This window comes from Falco punctatus (assembly GCF_963210335.1).
Source record: "Falco punctatus genome assembly, chromosome: 13".
Taxonomy (NCBI): domain Eukaryota; kingdom Metazoa; phylum Chordata; class Aves; order Falconiformes; family Falconidae; genus Falco; species Falco punctatus.
This window is the reverse complement of record NC_137593.1, coordinates 20,908,305-20,926,324: the sequence shown is the minus strand read 5'-3', so window position 1 is coordinate 20,926,324 and position 18,020 is coordinate 20,908,305. Positions and strand designations below refer to the sequence as shown.

At 44.2% G+C, this 18,020-nt stretch overlaps 1 protein-coding gene across 2 annotated transcripts in view; it reads right to left on the bottom strand.

Annotated features, from left to right (window-relative positions):
* The window catches only part of EPHA4 (EPH receptor A4), a 131,337-nt gene that overhangs the window by 49,739 nt on the left and 63,578 nt on the right, over positions 1-18,020 (bottom strand). For both annotated transcript variants that reach the window (XR_013931638.1, XM_080409020.1), the window contains exons 4-5: positions 17,494-17,649; positions 1,678-2,016 (exon numbers count right to left, since the gene is read on the bottom strand). Coding sequence is in view for 1 of the 2 variants with exons in the window: in XM_080409020.1 (XP_080265146.1) it covers positions 1,678-2,016; positions 17,494-17,649 (495 nt within the window). In the remaining variant the exon portion in view is untranslated. The remainder of the gene's footprint in view (positions 1-1,677; positions 2,017-17,493; positions 17,650-18,020) is intronic.

Below are 18,020 nucleotides of genomic sequence, written 5' to 3'. Positions count from 1 at the left end.
ATTCAATCAGATTTTGGTTTGCATATTAAAGCGTAAGATAGTAGAATTTTCACACGGTAGACTGATCCCACTTACTTATTCATGCATATACGCATCCACTAATCCTTACACATGCCAAAATCAGTCAGAAATACTCTCTTTGCTAGGCATCCATAGCACAAAACACTGTCCCTGCCGCTGTTCTCAACCTTCTCTTTCCGTATAATGTATGACAGCATTCTCCCACAGCTTTCTCCCAAGACTCTGTAACAGCCCCTGTTCTCTATTAGTCTTCTTTTCACCAGGCAGAGCAATAGTTTGATTTTTTGAATCATAATTTAAAAGCCATGCTGTCAACTGTATGTGTAAAGAACAAAAACCACTGGACTAGGTTTTCAAAGGAGCTTCAGCATGGACTTGACAATTTTGCTTGTAACTGTCACTGCAAAACTGAACATATCTCCCACTGTTAATATTGAAGTGTTCTGGACTACAACTAAAATTTGTAGATTTAGACTATGCATACCTATTTTTCACCCACATCTAGTAAACAGAAATCACAATATTTACAGAGTCCATTACTATCAAAATAGGCGATATTAATACTGTACCATACACGAGAAGTCTAACGATAAATGATAACCCTGTAAGCTAGCCTCCAAGGTGCTGAATGCCTGCAGCATCTGTGGGACTTGAAGGCAATCAGTGCTGTAAGCGATTAGATAACAGGTTTGACGGTCTTGTAGCCAGTCTGACAGTCTGGATAACTAATTTGCATACAGAAGAGTGCCATATTTAAATGTATGTAATTTTGTGCATTAAATTAAAAATTCAACTGGAAACCTGTGCTTGAAATCTTAGCTAGCTGCATACAAGAAATGTTTTCATGTAATTAAAGAAATAAAATCATACAAACGATCATCAAAATGAAACTGTGATCTGCTGCAGCAGCCTTTACTAGGGCAAGCACAGGGGGCAGAAAAAAGTAGAACTGCCTAGGGTATCTGAAATAATCAGGTATAAACAGAAATAGTATTTCACTCTCCGGGATGAATGAAAGGCAAAAATCAGCCAGCAAGAAGATGAAAGCCCATATAGGATTTCTAAAGTAATGCCAGCTCTGATCAATTGAAACGTTGTTAGCAGCTGGTTAAGGAGGTATTTATTTAACAATAGGACAGAATCTAATTGACTTTGCAGGAGAGAGGGAGAGCAGGCAGGCGAGCAAGTGAGACTCATCTTTCTGAATCTCGCAGAGCCCTTTTTGGAAGATGGCAGAAGCACAACCCTGCGCTTCCCAAGCACGTATTTCGCCCTCTGTAAACACCCAGGGCCCATTTGTGCCCATGTGCAGGGTCTCCCCTACAAAGGGCCGAGCTACTGGTGGCCCTGGCTCTGTCCCCTCGCAATGCCAGGGCAGCCGTGCTGTTCTGCTTCTGCAGAATGCCTCCCAGCGTCCTTGCAGCATGCTGCAGCACCGCTCTGCTCCCAGCTACCGCAGTCAAACCCTCCTCTGTTTTTCTAGATGTAAAGAATTTAAACTAGCCATATAAATAAGCAGAAAATAAGGGTTTGACCCAGTTATGCATCTTCGGGCTCCCTGCATTCATTTGCTAATGTTAAATGCAATGGAAATCACAGCTTTCCTAAAAAAACAGGCAGAAGAGAGAGGAAAAGAATTTGCATTCAGGCTCCTACCTGCTTGGTTAGTTGTCACAGTGACTGACACAGCTTGGTCCTGGCTTGGATTTTGTTTGGACACTCCATTCACTGCCCAGACTTCAAAGGTGTAGTTAGTGTGTGCCAGGAGGTCGGTAATGGAGACCTTGGGGGTTTTCAAGCCATTCTGCTGGGGGCTGAAGTGCACACCGCTGCCACAGGACCGGCAGCGGCTCAGGTCACCCGCACCGCACCGCTTGCAGACCACGTTGTAGGAGATGTCTTCCCGACCACCTCTGTTCTGGGGTGGGCTCCACTCCAAGTTCACAGACGTCTCATTGACATTGGAAATCAGGTTCTGGGGAGCAGACGGAGGGCCTAGAGAGAAGAAGCTCACATTTTTAGTAACTGCAAAAAGCTTACATAGCACCTTCAGACTGAAGGTCCCGGGTGATACTGAGCATGTACAACTCCCAATTATGTCAAGGACAGCAGAGACCACACAGAATTTTACTTCTGTGTGTTCTTAATAAAGATGAAAAATTAACTGGTAAGTCAAACTTTGATCCCTTCATCTGATGAATTAACAGTATTTTCCAGCTGTAAATGATCTGGAAAGCCCAATATTGCAAATAAACAGGAGTGGAGTTTTTTCCACTTTCACCATTTATACTTCTGATGAAAAACTTAAAAATTACATATTTTACATTCATTTTTCCATGATCTCCTAAGCAAACCATCAATCACACAAATTCCTGCTTCACTTGAGATTTTCAAGGTCCCCCACTAGCTACCAACAGACTCTCATTGAAATTGCTGATCTCCTGGTATTTTTTTCTTAAGAATAGAAGTGCAATATTTTCCAGACAAGTTTATGTCAGATCACATTCAGGGAACACTGAAGCCCATCAAGCACAGAGCTGGACATGACACTTTGGGATGCAGGAAGGAGATCTGAGTAGAAAGCAAGGCACAGAACTAAGGCTCTGAAGGACAGAGAATAAGGGTTACAATAGGAGAATGCCAGAGAATGTGAAAGAATTGGGAAGGAAAATACTATGAAACAGCTGAAAGAAGAGCTGATACAAGAAAACTGGTCAGGAACAAGAGACCATAGAGAAAGCCTGGAAATCAGGCTGAATCAGAGACACAAAGACAGCTGTTGCACCACGGGAACAGGAGACATTAAGACTCAAACACACTGCCAAACAGTTCCCAGCTGGTTCCAGCACAGGGACTGTGGAATTTGGGGATGGAGCCAAAGGCAGGCTGGGGAGGACCTCCCTGAGCAGAAGGGCAGAGCTGGGCACAAGGAAGGGGTGGCAGCAGCAAAGCAGAGCCGAGCCCAAGGGACACAGCTCCTCCCGGCACCCTCAGCAACCCGCTGGGACCATAATGGTCAGTTCTGCCCCACTGGGCGAAGTGCCTCCAGCAGTGCCCTGCCTCGCACCGTAACCAACGCAACAGGCAGAAATCTTATTTATATGCTTAAATCTCCACAAGCCCAAAACCAACAAGCAAATTGAAAATGCAAAGAGCTAATCCTCTGACTCTTAATTTAATTTCAATACAGTTCAGGTGAGACACACTTTTCGTACCCTTAAATTTAACAAGGACAGTTCAGAACAACCCCGTGAAACAGATGGGTATTTCATACATCACGAAAAGCTTCACTGACCAGATAAAGGCAGCCTCTTTGGGGCAGAGCACGAGGGTGCTCTGGCTACACACACACACAGAGATACTTTGGGACAGGATATAAGGTCAATACTGTATCGAACAGAAATGAAACAGAGCGAGAACAAAGCTTGCAAAATATAATGATCTAAACCAGAATACAGTACAAATGGAAGTCCTTAATAATTACTCGTAGTTAGAGCTTTAAATACAAACATCATTCCTAGAAAAATACTGGATATTATTTTGTAGAAAGTCACAGATTCAATTTTTGTTCAAGACACAGGAGAGCTTCCGAAAGCTTAAATTCCATCAAAGCAGATTTTGATGGTTGGAAATTAAAGTAAGTTCAACATGATTTCCTGGTAGAAAAGGAAGGGAAAGAGAAAGTTCTGGCAAGTTTCCTTCCAGGTTTTCCATTTCTGTTATTTGTCAAACATTTTGAAACTGGAAAAAAAAACTCAACCAGCACCAACAGTTTCATTAACTGTACAAATAAATCAATCATAGGCTCTCATATTCCAAAGGTACAAACACAGTCATCAGGGTAAGATGGGAACCAAATAAATTATGGTGAAATTCTGCTGAAATTGCAAAGAGACTCAAGTGTAGCAGCAAAGAGGTTAAGCCGTTCAGAGGTGACCACGGTGAAGATTATTCTGGCTGCCTCGATTCATCAGGTGCATCTAAAAGCACCTGAGCACGCAGTGGAGGAAAAGGTTTTGAAGGCTAAATCACATCCTTCGGTCTGTGCTTGAAGCTGCCAGGATGTAATACATGTTTAACAGGAGACAGGACTTTTTATTTTAGGAGAGGCAGGTAGGTTAAGAAAAGAGTCTTAAATTACATAGAGGTCAAATGTATCTACTTATCTTCAGTATCTATATGAAAGGACTCTGCTGCAGGAGTAGCTGAGCAAGGATTGTTTCTCTGCGCTTGCTTCAGAAATAGGAAATTAATATACTCATTTTGAAAAGAGGGAAATCCTCCCTTCCTGCCAAACTCCTGAAATAGTCTCTGAGTTAATCAGGGCTGACAGGTAGAATTACTGCAAGAAGAGAGAACCTGGGCCAGCCTCTGCGATGGGGAGCCCTGCTGCCTGCTGCACCACCGGCTGCCATTCATGACTTTTATTTATACACTGGCAGTGTTTAGGAATCCTAAGGACAAAACCCTTTTACTCAATGACCAGTTACCAAACACAGTAAGAGATGTTTCCTGCTCCAAAAATGCTTAGAAACTAACAGAGAAAGAAAAGGAAAATAAACTAGTTTTAATCTGTGTTTGTCATGTGGAAACTGAGATAGAGGGAGATGCAGTGAGACGACAAGGGCACACAAGACGTGTCCTGCACATCTGGGCATCAGTCACAACTCTTCCAAGTCTCAGCCCCACGCCTCTGCCCCATAACCAGCTCTTCTTCCTTGCTTTTGCCAGGGGAAAAAAAGCTGGGCTTGCCAGCTCCCCTGGGCTGGAGAAAGGAGTTTCTGCTTAGCCTGCAAACACACAAACCTCTTTTTCAAAAATACACTCCGAGTGCAACGAGGTGGAAGAAACTCCTGAAATCATGCTCGAGTGGCAGCGCGAGAACTGCTGAGCAGGAGCCGATCTAAACCCCTTCTACCCCAAAACTCCCCAAACTGCCCCACGCCAGGGCTCTCTCTTCAGGGCAGGCAGGTGCACAAGGTGACAACATTCAGGAGAGCAAACAAAAGCCTCTGGAGGAAACCAACAGCCTCAGCAGACTGCAAACCTAAGTCCATGCTGTGCAGCAAAGGTCTGACCTCATCAGAGCGGCTGCCGGAGCTGGTGGAAGCTGAGGACGTGTCCTCCCAGAAGCCACTCAGTACCTGGCAGCAGCAAGCCCTACACAGAAACTGCTCCTGTGGGAAATCACAAGAGCTCTACAGTGGAAAAAAAAGCAAAAGGTGTTTTCCTACAGAGCGATCACTTGCTGCAATCACCCAGGCGAGAGCATCGACTCAGAGTGCAGCCAGGAGAGCCAAGATAAGGTGGTGCCAGTGCAAACACCTCCCCACCCTGAGCAACACCCGGCTCTGCCAGGTTGCCCTCATTTCAGGGGGATATTCGCAAAGGAAAGTACTCCCCGCGAGGAAGGTTCATACTGCCATAGTTACAGTCTGAAAGATGTGCCTTTTAGCTCAGATATAGCAGCCAGTTTGGGGTTAAACTCTGACTTACTCTGATGTCCATTAAGATATTTTCCAAGGCTCTAGGTCCAGTTTCACATGGGAAAATGTGCCAGAATGAATCAAGCTCCTCAGAAGCAAAAAGTCAGTAATTAGTATGTGGGACAGGGCATTGCAGTGTCTAAACAGAGACGCAGTGAAGCGGAAAACCTGGGAAGCAGATGCTTGCAGGTCACAGAGATGAGTGCACCACCTCCAGAATGAAAAGGAAGATGCGGGGGAGTCTCCAAATGGTGGGCTGACATTACAGTGAGGGGAAAAGCAATTTCTTTTCTTTCTGGAGCCTAATCATCAATGGAGCTGTTGGCACTGGGAGTGGGGAATAGTTTCAGATTGATGGGCCTGGTTTCAGATGTTGAAACACAGGGCGTATCTGCTCCTTCAATGGTGATCAGGATTTGCTTTGTTTCTGACAACAGAGCCACTGCCGCTAGATAAGATGAAAACCCTTTCAGGGCCCTGGCAGGCTGAAAGTGCCAGCACAGTTCCCAGACAAACTCAGCTAGAAGGATCCCACAGGAACAGCGTCCTGCCAGCCAGACCACTACCCTGACATAAACCCTCTGGCAGAAAAATCTAGCTATGGGGCAGATGAGAGGGGAGACAGGCAGCTATGCCTCAAACTGGTGCCAGTGCCTGCGATTTTGTCCTAAGTCCCATAATTTACAGCACTTTTCTTAAAACTGCTGCTGATGGAAGCATGCCATAGCATGAGCCATTTGGCATTCTGGAAGCATGGAGTTAAGACTGCCACACTGCCCAGAAGGTCTTAAAAAAAGTGACAGTTCCTACAGGGGAAAAAAAAATATATTAGAGACTTTTTATTTTGACAAACAACTGATTTTAAAATTCATTTGATGATGTTAGGAAGGCAGGTGCTCTCACTTTCCATGCCCAAGCCAACAGAACCTGAGGGATGGATCCACAGAGCTGCTCCCACTTTTCCCATCAGGGACTGCAAAGAGGGCACGGTTTGTTCATGGGGCCTCAAAGCCGGATCCCCCCACCCAGCCCATTTACCAGCACCGTGAGCAGACACGGGGGGAGCTCCTCTATGGGAGCGCAGGGAACGGAAGTTTTTAATTTTATTCCTTCCTGGAGCTCCATAAATCTTGCTTCACAATAAACCCATCAAAATCAACTGAGCCATGAAACAAATGGAAAGGCCCTGGGTGGAGCAGTTCATGGTGTGTGTCAGGGCTCCGGGAAACACCGAAGAGGCTGTTTAGCAACAAATAATCTTTGTCAAGCTAATCTTGCTATCTTCCTCAACCCTCCTATTAGATTTACTTAAATTATTGGGCAATGTCGATTGTTTGGCTTTCTCTTGCTGCAATAAGCTATAGCCATTATATCTACCCGTTTCTTTCCCCCACAGACAGACAGATCCGTCTGTCTTGAGGACAATGTTGTATCCCACATCCAATGACTATTCAGAAAAACAGAGCTTTTAATGGGTTAAAAGGACGAGTATTACCCGTACTAAAAGGAGTGATGTATTTTAGCACTCTCACTACAACCTCATGCTGCATTTTAACTTTTCATCCATCAATACTTCTGTCTCTGCCTTCCCACAGAACACTCTGGTTCCTCTCCAGTCAGCTCCTGCACATGCCACTGCAAGACTTGCAAAAGCCTGATAAAAGCCATGACGAGCACATGTATCAACACCTGAGGAGCTCCCTCCTACCTTCCAGACCACAGGACAACTCCGTGTGCTACATGACCTGTGTGCCACATTAATACATGTGCCAGCTCCCTGTGGATTCCAGGTCTCCATGAGCATAGTTAGGGAGCCTCTGTGATTCATACCAGGGATGGAGCCTGGTCCAAGCACAGAAGTGACTCACAGCTTCCACAGCGAAGACCCAGTAATGAACTTGCTATCCAGGATGGAACTAGCACCAGTGGGGTGCAGATGGCATGGGGTCAGGGCTGTGAAGCGAAGCAGGCTGCAGACCAGCACCGGGCATAATGACATTTCAGTAAGCTGTTTATTTGCAAGGTATGTACTTTGCATTTAAATCAGCTGCCCTACGCACTGAGGGACCATCAGAGGTTGTTGGCTCAACCATCAACAGGTTATTTGCCTGGTTTTTGGGTACCATCCTGCTGAGGAAGTTATCCCAAAGCCCCTTTCTTCCTGCCATCAAAGGATAACAGTACAAGTGCAGGAGGTTCAGCCTAGTGGGGCACTGGTAATAATCGTTCAGCCAAGGAAAAAGAAAGTCTGCCTTTAACTCTGAATGATTTCAAAGGCAAATAGCATAAAGACAATTAGCTGCAACTGAGTGAATATTCCTACTGCCCTCAGGGATCGGTCTCACCCAGCCCTTCATGCACGCCAAGGGGAAAGCACAGGCGCCAGGACCCTCGGTGTGCCCACGACGGGGTCTAACCAGGGTGCGCCAAGACGGTGCGCCAGGACTGCGAGTTCAGCACCACCACGAAGCCACGAGTCCAAAGGAGAGAGCCTCTTCCCTGACAAATTCCGTATACCACGAACCCATCTCAAAGAACGTGCTGGAGCTGGGCTCCTGGAGCTGGAGGGACTCGAGCGAGACAGGCAGACAGGCAGGATTTGTCAGGCGTGCAGACAGATTCCAACCCAGTCAGCCGACCCTTTCTCCCTACAGCTGTAAACCTGACTGATCTACGCAACTGAAAAATACCTGTGGAAACTAACCCTGGGATCTGAAGGTAGAACTGCCAGTGCACCATGCTGAAGAACTGTATTTAAATGGTTATGACAAAGGTTTTAATAAGGCTGGTTTTACATCTTCCTTTTTTATTCCTGATCTGCCCAGCAAGGTGCTTCTCTAAAAGTCTCTGTGGGTGTACACAGTCAATTCAATTACAGTTCTCTACAACTGGACCAGACAGACTTGTTTGACGTAAAGAATACTGTCTTCACTAAACCAGTTAATTTAGTTCAGCAACAGTGCATGGTTAGGAGGCGTGGATTAAAGGGCAGTGAAAGGAGAACAGAAAGAAATGTTTCCCAGCAAAACAGCTCCTGAGCGACTCTGCCCCATAAAATGACAAGAAATAAGGAGGAACTTGCAGCTTGGCTCTGTGCTGCCCCAGAATGATAGGATGCCAAAATCCCACTTTTAGACAACTAGCAGCTCCAAACTTTAGGCAAACAGCTTTTATTCACCAAAACTACAGGCAAGTAAAAAAAAAAAAAAATCCTTTTTCCTTTTTTTCAGAGGTCCCATGGAAAAAAGCACCAAAGCTAAAGTTGTGGGCTTTGGTTTGGCCAATTTTATCAGACCCAAGTAGCCACAAGATACCGTTTTCTTCAACAGAAAAGCAAAACCACCACAAAACAAACCAAAAAGCATCTCAGCACAGGGTTCTGACACTTACTGTCTTTAAAGTTAATTTAGCACTTACAAGAAACCCGCTCTGATGGCACCCAAAAATAAAGCTCTTAAGCCACGAACAGCCATCTGCCCGCACTCTGCCACAGCCTGTCCCCTGGCAGAGGGCTCCTTCACCAGCAGCCTCTTTCTTTGTGCCAGCTTCGTTCTCGACCACTAACACTGGTAGTGGATTATTTTGGCAGCGACATTACCCATGAAGGACTAAACTGATATTATCAGTATCTGGACTGTAACCACATCTGTTTACTACTAACCTATGGTACGGTTAATATTTATTACCATGCAAGATCTACCTGTGGGAGGAGATCTATTAAAAATGCAAGCTGAAACCCACACTCTCCATGGAAGTGCAAATGGAGATATTCCAAACATACAACCTCAAGAAGGCAAGCCTTCGTTAGGAGCACCCAGCCAGTCACCAGATCAGTGCATTTAAAATGCACCTTCCTTTAAAAGCAATATGCTTTCAAAAGGTATGTACGTGACTAAGTAACAAGCACGATGAAGCTTTTGAGCCCTGGAAGGAGAAAATTATTTTAAAAATAATATACTCAATCTGTGTGTGCACGTGTGTAAAAGCACATTTCTCTATCAGGTAACAGATGTGTCTGCAGCCAGGGCAATGGATAATTATTTTCAAGTGGGTTGTCACCCTGCATTCAGTCTGTGTTCGCCTGACAGTGTGAAATCGGAAGGAAGCTTCATTGGCAATTCCCACCAGACATCAGGAAACCTCAAGCATGTAGGAAAGACTTTAATCTTCTTTAACGATTCCTGCACTCTCCTCAAGGAAAATATCACCTCTCTTTGAGGCAGAAAAAGTAGACCTTAGCTTAATAAGGATTAAAAATTATTCCAACAAACAGCAAAAATTACACAAGAACCTGCTGCAGTTTGAAGCTTTCTAACTTAACCCCTGAACTGAGAAAATCCTATAAACATACTGTTAAATGCAGCGGAGCACCAGCTTTGCTAATCAAAGTCAATCAGGGAGACCAGCAGGCTTCAATGGGCTTTGGACCAGGACTGACAAAAGGATCCTCTTTATGAGCCTGCTCCGGAGACACTGACCCTCTTCATCTCTGGTGATTTCAAAGGGAACTCAGGGTATTAAGAAATCTTGAACTAATTTGCTACATAATAAACAAGATTCATGCAACAGGGAAGGTTGCTATGACTCACCGTCATTTAAAAAGAGCCTAGTACGAACCAGCCTGTTTTGAATCGGCAACTTGGCCTTGGCCATACTACAGAGGAGCATTTAAGTCTTTGATAAGTTACAGGAGCAGCAGGCACCTGGAAGTAAGCATCCAACAGTCTAATAGCAAGAAAACCTAACTAGAAATGCACTATCAGGAGCTGTGAAAAGCTTACCACACCTGCTATCCAAGATCTGAAAGCCAGGTTTTGTGCACAACGCAGCAAGAATACAGCGAACAAATAAAGAGGTTTAAAACAAGAAAAGATCCATGCAATGAAAAACTCCAAATATCTTCGGAGCATACCTACAAAGCGCCATGGAATGTCTTTCAAGTGCATCGAGCACCTTTGAGGGGCTAGCTCAGGCACGAAGAGGCAGTACGACTCTGCTAAGGCTCTTAAGTTGCGTTGCCAGCACCCCCACCGTGACCGTGCCGCTGCTCTCTCAACAAAGCCTCCCGATGCCGTTATGGTACAAATAGCCTTTAACAATTCTAATCAATACTCTTTAACTTGATCATGATCCTAAAATTCATCTCCCTGGAGGCAGGGCTGAGTGTGAAAACAGAGTTTGCTATTTTCAGAGCGGATGCAAAGAAAGTAATTATTAAATAATCAATGTCTATAAACTCTTTAAGTTCCCTCACTAAAATGCCTGGCAAAGCAGTGCCATGCACAGCCTTCAAGAAGAAGTACTTTGGCCCCCTCTCCATCTCATAAAGCTTCATTAAACCTGTACAACTGTGGAGCTGTCAATAACGTTTCGGCACGTGAGCTGCGAAGCCCTTCAGATAAGCTTTTGTTGTTGATCTTTAACCATCTGAAAGACAAGTTATAATGCAGAGTAAACACCTGGGCTGTGTAAGTTTAGGCTTAGAAATAAAGCCCACACTTCCCTGTGACAGTTGTATATGTTGCTGCCACTAATTGCTTCTTTCAGCAGTTGTGGACAGGTCTCCTGTTGCTGTGGGCTAATTTACACAAGCACTGACAGTTCGGACAACCCTCGCTTCTTGTCTGCCTGGCTATTCCTGACCATTTATCATTATAGATTATGTGTTTGTACAACTGGTGAGACCAAAGTCAACAGCCTGCAAGATGCGGCAGCCACTTGAAATATCAGTCATCTGCTCTGTTTTCACCGCCCTTCTTTACGTGCACGGTTAGCACTACAACTGGGTTTTAATAAGGCAACTGATTTGGTAAACAATTCTTAATTTATTTACTCAGGCAAGACTCCTTTGACTTGAGTGGGAGTTCTGCCAAGCTAGGGATCCTGGACCAGCGCCAATGATACAATGCCCATTTTACTGGCACGTACAGTTTCCTATTTACTTGCCAAAAGAACCCTGGTTACCAGCTTCACAAAAGGCTTTGTTCCTTTCACCTGGCAAACAATCCAATCAATATTTCCTCTTCCCTCCAAGGCTAAGGGAGTGAAGCGAAGAGGTGCAGTTACCACTGGCAGAGGTGGGGGAAAACTGATGCTTGCAGGTGCCACCCCTGTGGGCTCTGGGTTTCTCTTCCAAAAACCACCGTGTAAGAACGTTTCACATTGCCACCTATGCTAAGACATATTATTGCATCTACTCTAACACACTGTGCTGCGGACAACACCACCTGTGTTCACTCACTCTTTCAAGATAAAAAGAATTCCACTGTGGATTCCAGAAAAGTTATCTGACAGTCTGACAGGAAAGAAATCCAACCAAAAAATAATTTGTTCTGTCATTGGCCCAACTGCTGAATTTCTTACTCTGTTAGCCCTCTAATTTACTTCAACAACTCTACAGAACTGGGTCCTGACTAACCAAATCAAAGCCCCTCTTAATTGAGTAGATGACTGTTAATTTAAAGCTCTGGCCAGAAAATCAGAAGACAGCTAATAAACGTTCTGCTGTATTTAAAGGAGTGATGATTTTAAGTCTACTGATTATAAACACACATTGTCAAATTACTCCCTTCTCTTCAAGCCATAACCACTCCCCTTCTTATTCGATGTTTTCTCAATTCATTCAGCCCGTCACCGCAGACAAGGGGAGACAGCCTTCTCCTTTGAGATTCCCATCACTCACAATCCCTTTCTCTCGGTCTGGCAGCAATGCAGCAATGGATGGTCTATTTTCCCAGCCTACGTGGAGAAGAAAAATCACTCTCTCCATACTGCCTGCCCACTGTTCCCTCTGCTCTTGCAACTGCCATACTGCACCTTAAAAGACATTTTGATGTACTGTGTACATAATGAACCTTATATGATGTTTTAAGAACAAAATTTCCTTAAGGTACGGACATATATAAAGAAGTGGAAGAATTATTATGTCGTAAATTTAACTTCTGAAGATCAGAGGCTGTATTGGCACATACTTCTTATTATACAGAATGGGCTCCAAGAGCAGAGGTTAGACTGAAGCAGTGCCAGGACAAGTGTGCAAACCCTGGGAAGGAAGCATGGCGAAGCCGCCCATGCCATACTAGCCAGCACGACTGCGCATCGTACCCTACTTTCTTGTTCTTCTAAAAGCTAGAACAGTGATAATCGGCGTCTGTCTGGAAATTTGGAAGAGACACAAGTTAAGTTGAAGGAAAAAGAGCACATTTGTTTATTTAGAAGTCTAAACAATCATAATAAACATATGCTCAAATAATCAGCTCCTGTGTAATTACTCATTTGCAAGAACAGTTATTAGGTAGGTAAATTCACTCTTTTTTGAAAATGCAGGTCAAATATTTATCTCTGAGATATATTAAATGCAACACAAGATTCCGTTAAGGGCTTATATTAGACTGCAACATTTACAAAATTGAAGTGTTTAGACCTTTCAGACCTTTTTTAAAGCCCTGACCTTGGAAACAAATAAGGACAGTGTTATTTTAATGTGCATTCAAATTTTAACAACAGTCACACAGCTCTAGTGGAATCCACACTGAGTTTCCACTGTAGATTGCTCATCATTTCATTATGGTTCATTATGCTGATAACTGTCAGAAAGCATTAGAAGCAGGAGACTTGAGTAATAGCACTGAAATGGTAATTTAAAAACAATATACTTTCTGGAGGAAATACAGCAGTGCGCTAAATTCAATTAGAAGAGGCAAATGTAAAGACAAGTAAGTGATGTTTGCTGTTTGAAGTCAGGTTCTTCGATTTCTTGATAACCTAAACTGGAGAAAGCCCTTTTAAAGCAGGCACTTTTCTCTTGCATCTCACTAAATTTGCTCTCATTATCTCCAAGCTTCTCCGGTATAAACTGCCTTAAATGCAACCGTTTTAGAAATATTTCAGGCCACGCCAAAATATCAATCAATCAGTCACTGTTTGGGTGGCACAACAGACTAAATTATTCAGGGTCATTTACCAAGACAGATTTCAGGCCGGACACTCTATGCCGGTAATCTCTCTTTTGTAATGGTCTCCCAATTAAAAATCATTAATAATCTGAATCAAACAGACAATATAAACAATACAAAACCGTCCCGTTCTCATTCATAATGTGAGCATTGTTTGTTAAGAAACAGTTAGAGAACTCAACTCATTAACAGTGGGGACACAAGACCAATGCCCATTAACTTGGGTGAGAACTGCACCTGCCTGCACCAGGCTGCAATCCAGAGAGTATCTGCTTATGCAGAAGGAAATTCACGGATGAGGACCATGATTGAGACTGATTGCTTTCCAGCCTCAAGGATTTGTGTGTTGGTACGGCAATTTATTCTCCATTAGATTTCTAACCTTATGAAAATCCCACCCTCTTAGCAAGAGCTGAAATGTAATGAGGGTCTGAATAGCTGCCTTAACATTATTTTTGCAACACTTCCAAAAGGGAAAGGCATCCGTGTTTACCACAGTTTGTGCTCAAGCTTATTACAGGTCAATCATATCATCTCCATGCCAAAGCACACGGCTGACAAGCCCACCATGCTTCAGAGCTGAAAGTCTAAATTCCCAAGTCAGGTCAAAGCAGTAGATCCAGGGCGGCTCTGCTCCTCAGTGGTGACAGACACACTGATGATTATCCCCATGAGACAAGCTGGAGGGAACAGATGCATCAGTAAACATGTGTATGTCAGGGTGTCTATGCCTGGCCTTCCAACACAGCCCAGCCCACCCCACCACCTCCCACGCTCATGGCCCACCACATTGTGCTCCTACTTGTACAAGCTTCAAGCCAGATGTAACAACTCACTCTAGCAGAGCTAAAACAGCAGAATGCTAAAACCGGAGTTTGAGTTATTTGTTTAGATAGGATGCCTGGCTTACCTGAAGGCTAGGCACAGTTTTTACAACTCAGCAATGGATGGAGATGTCAGAGTGGTGTCATGGAATGAGAAAACTCTCGAGACCCACTCCTGAGCAGTGCATCAGGAAGCAGGTATTTCTTTTATTACTTACCACAGGAATTGTGAGAAAGGAAAAGGAAGAGGAATTCTCTAATTCCCTTTCATCCACTAGCATCATCAGGCTAATGGAAGGTTGTAACAGGCTTCCTCTCTCAGCCTAGAAGGTGAGATAAGTGACGAGGCCAGCCAGTTTATTACCAAGGAAAATCAATAGCCAAGGGTGAAAGCTTTACAAAAACACATCCTAAGAAGGCTGAAGTTCTTCATCTTAAAAAGTGTTTAGAAATAATAAAGAAAGGATCAATCCGCAGTCCATTCCAGGTGTTCTCTCCAAATTACCCAACGTTACTTTTATTCACCTGGTCTAATAGTTCTCCAAGTGAACAGAAACCTGATTTTACAAGCCAGTGGAGCAGAGTCTATCTTTTTGCTAGAAGAAGAGATCTCATATACTGTGTTTTATTTCTTCATTAGTGCCCCGTCACACTGAGCGATTACTAAATGCAGGCCTGAATAAGAATACCAGGGTTAAAGAGAGCATAATGAACAAAGAAGGTGCCTGATTATTATGGCTGTCAACACAAGGGAATTGGGTTTGTCACCTGGTTTAACCAACTGGTAAGAACTGATTAGAGCCTGAATCCATCTGAAAGAACCTTTGATGTTTACGGTCCCCTCTGTCTCCACATCTTGTCAGGAAAGGCAGGCAAACAGGGAGCTTCCCCCGGAGGGGCTGCCTTCAGCCGAGGCCTCTGAACACCTCCTGGTGCTTTCCACCAGTGCGTGGGCAGGTGGCTACCCGGGGTGGGGGGCACAGCAAATGGATGAACCCCCCCCAAACCCCTTGCACCCCACTCCTTGTGCAGCACAGAGGTGCACCAGGCACGCAGGGCTGCTCTTTGTGCCCATGCAGGGACGGCCACCGCAGCACCGCTCAAACACCGCTAACGTGGACCTCGCAGAGGGGGTGTCAGCCAGCACAGCAGTCAGCGGGGGAGCAACGCCGCCCCACAAACCAGCCCAGAATTAACCTCTGCATCTTCCTTCACCTTGGGTCACATAAAAAGAAGCTCTTAAGCTACAGGAAAATGCAAAGCTATGAAATGGGACCTCCAGAGACAGGCCTGTTTTCCAAGACCAGCTGTCCATGGGATTGCGGCGTTGGCTTGCGTTTGCATGCCGAGTCTCCCTCGTCTGCTGTAGAGATGAAGGCCGAGGCCAGCACCATGGCCCTTGCCTTCTCTTCTTCCCTTTTCATATTTTCAGGGTAAAAGACCAAGATGTGGGACTTCAACTTTGACTGACCTCCAAAGACAGCAATGGGGACGGGTGCCAGAAGCAGGCCCAAGACTTGACAAAAAAGGGCTAAGCTTGCAGGGGTACGTTTTGCAATACAAGCAAACATAATTTGCTTACAATTCCCCCATCTGGAAGTGTTTTGCTCTCTCCTCATACTTCGCTCACTGCACGTGCCTATTTAAATTCAACCAGTTGATTACTAATTTGATTTCAATTTGGTCAGGATATCATTCACTAGGAACAGGGCTTTATGAGAAACTTTTGCTGGTATAATGTTATTTAGGGTGTTCCTTTGGAACAATAGTTTTATTGTTGCATAAAGATATTTTTCCTATCAAAATGCTCAAGCTTTATGTCTCCTAGTACAGATTATATTATAAAAAGCATGTTCCTACCCACTTCAGCAAGGTTTCACAATACAGTTAGACCTCCATCCCCAGTCAGTGTTTAGCAAGGAATATACAGACCTCTCTGCTTTCCTACTAAGCAAAAGCAGCTGCTCCCGGCTATGCCCAGACCTGCTTAACCACCACCCAGCAAAACTCGCAGCTGAAACGGAGTACATCACTGAAGAACAGCTGGAATGAAGAGGGAGTGGGGAAGGGATGAGTGCTGGCTTAGTTATGGACATATTTTGTTTCTGCCTTGTAAGGGAGAAATTAAGATTTAAATAAATGTGAGTCATCTCTCCAAAATGAATTTAGAATATATTAAAACATTACAAAAGAAATATCTCAGCCTTCCCTCACTCACAGACACAAACACACTCTATACCTCAATATACAGCTGAACTCCAAAAATCTGGAAGCATTTCCAATAGCTTTCAAGGAAAGCCACACATGGATATCCCCTGGTAAAAGACGTCCCTTTCACTTATTCTTTCAAACTGCTCTGCTCCTATAGAAGTGAAAAATTAAGAACTAGATGACCACAATTCAACACCAGGGCATTCCTGGAATCCCAGGCATTCAACTGTGTGAGCCATTAACCAACACACAGGACAAGGAGCCGCTCCAGCAGCCTCACGGGTGTGCTCTGTGTGCTGCACCTCTTGTTCTCCCTGCTGAAGCCATTTTGGTGGAATTAAAGCAAATTCCACTTACTGTATATGATCTATTTATCTACAAAGGATAAAACAAACCATACTTTGGGTGTTTGTTTCATTAAGGTTTAAGATTCATTATTACCACCCCTTCCAGGGGAGCACTTTTATGTTCCTAAGGGTCACCAGCTGTATTTTGAGCAAATTAGATATATAATGAAATATATTACCTATTTACCGTAGGTCATACAATTTGAGAAAAGCTTTCACAATTTCTACAAATAACCAAAATTTAAAGAGATGAAAGGTGATGTGATCTACCGGACAGGTCCTCAGACTGGAACTTAGACCTGTATTTTATTTTCAGCTCTGTTACTGAGGTGTGCGAGTCACTCCTCTTTTGCAGCTTTGTCTCCTCCCAATCTCCTGCTTTATTTAGTCTGTAAGCTCTTAAGGGTCAGTGCAACCATGTCACCATTAGGAATTCAGGGCTGAGAACTAACACTTTATCTCCCAGAAGCGTGAGCCAAAATGCAAACTGCATCCACAAAGGGCTGTAAGAGCTACTGAATGCTGTGCTGTGGACGACACTTCTTACAGACACAGATCTCCAGGCAATATTTCCTACATACACAATGAAAGAAGATAGGAGAAGAAATGGATGATAAAAGGGGAGGAGACTGTTCAAAGACCAACTTACGAGTGCAGGGCATGGAGGCAGCATCATTTTCAGCTCGGAAAAAGCCCCGATCGCAGGTGCAGGAGGTAGAGCCTTCCCAGATGGAGTAGCTGTGAGGCGGGCATTTGGCACAAGCAACATCTGTCGAGAGAGCCTTGTAGTATCCAATTTTGCAAGCTAGATGGAGGAACAGAAAGGGAGAGTATTACTTGCCCAGGCTGTGATCATAAATTGCTAGCTTACTTATTCAAAATCAAGGCAGGAGACATTTCAAAGAGATCTAATGATGTCCTCTTAGCCCCAGGTGAAGAATTAACAATCATCACACTCTTAATGAGTAATCCCATGTCAGGGGACACTGATTTCTAATTCCAACAAGAGCCATTTTAAAAGCTGGCTTGGAGATGGTAACAAAAAATAAAATAAAATTATACTCGTCTATTGACACTGCCAGAAAATCAGCTGCCTCTTTGTGCCTGCTGTGGAGTTGCATGTTGCTTAACCCATGTCCACCTGCACCCACACACACAGACACAGAGCATGACAAA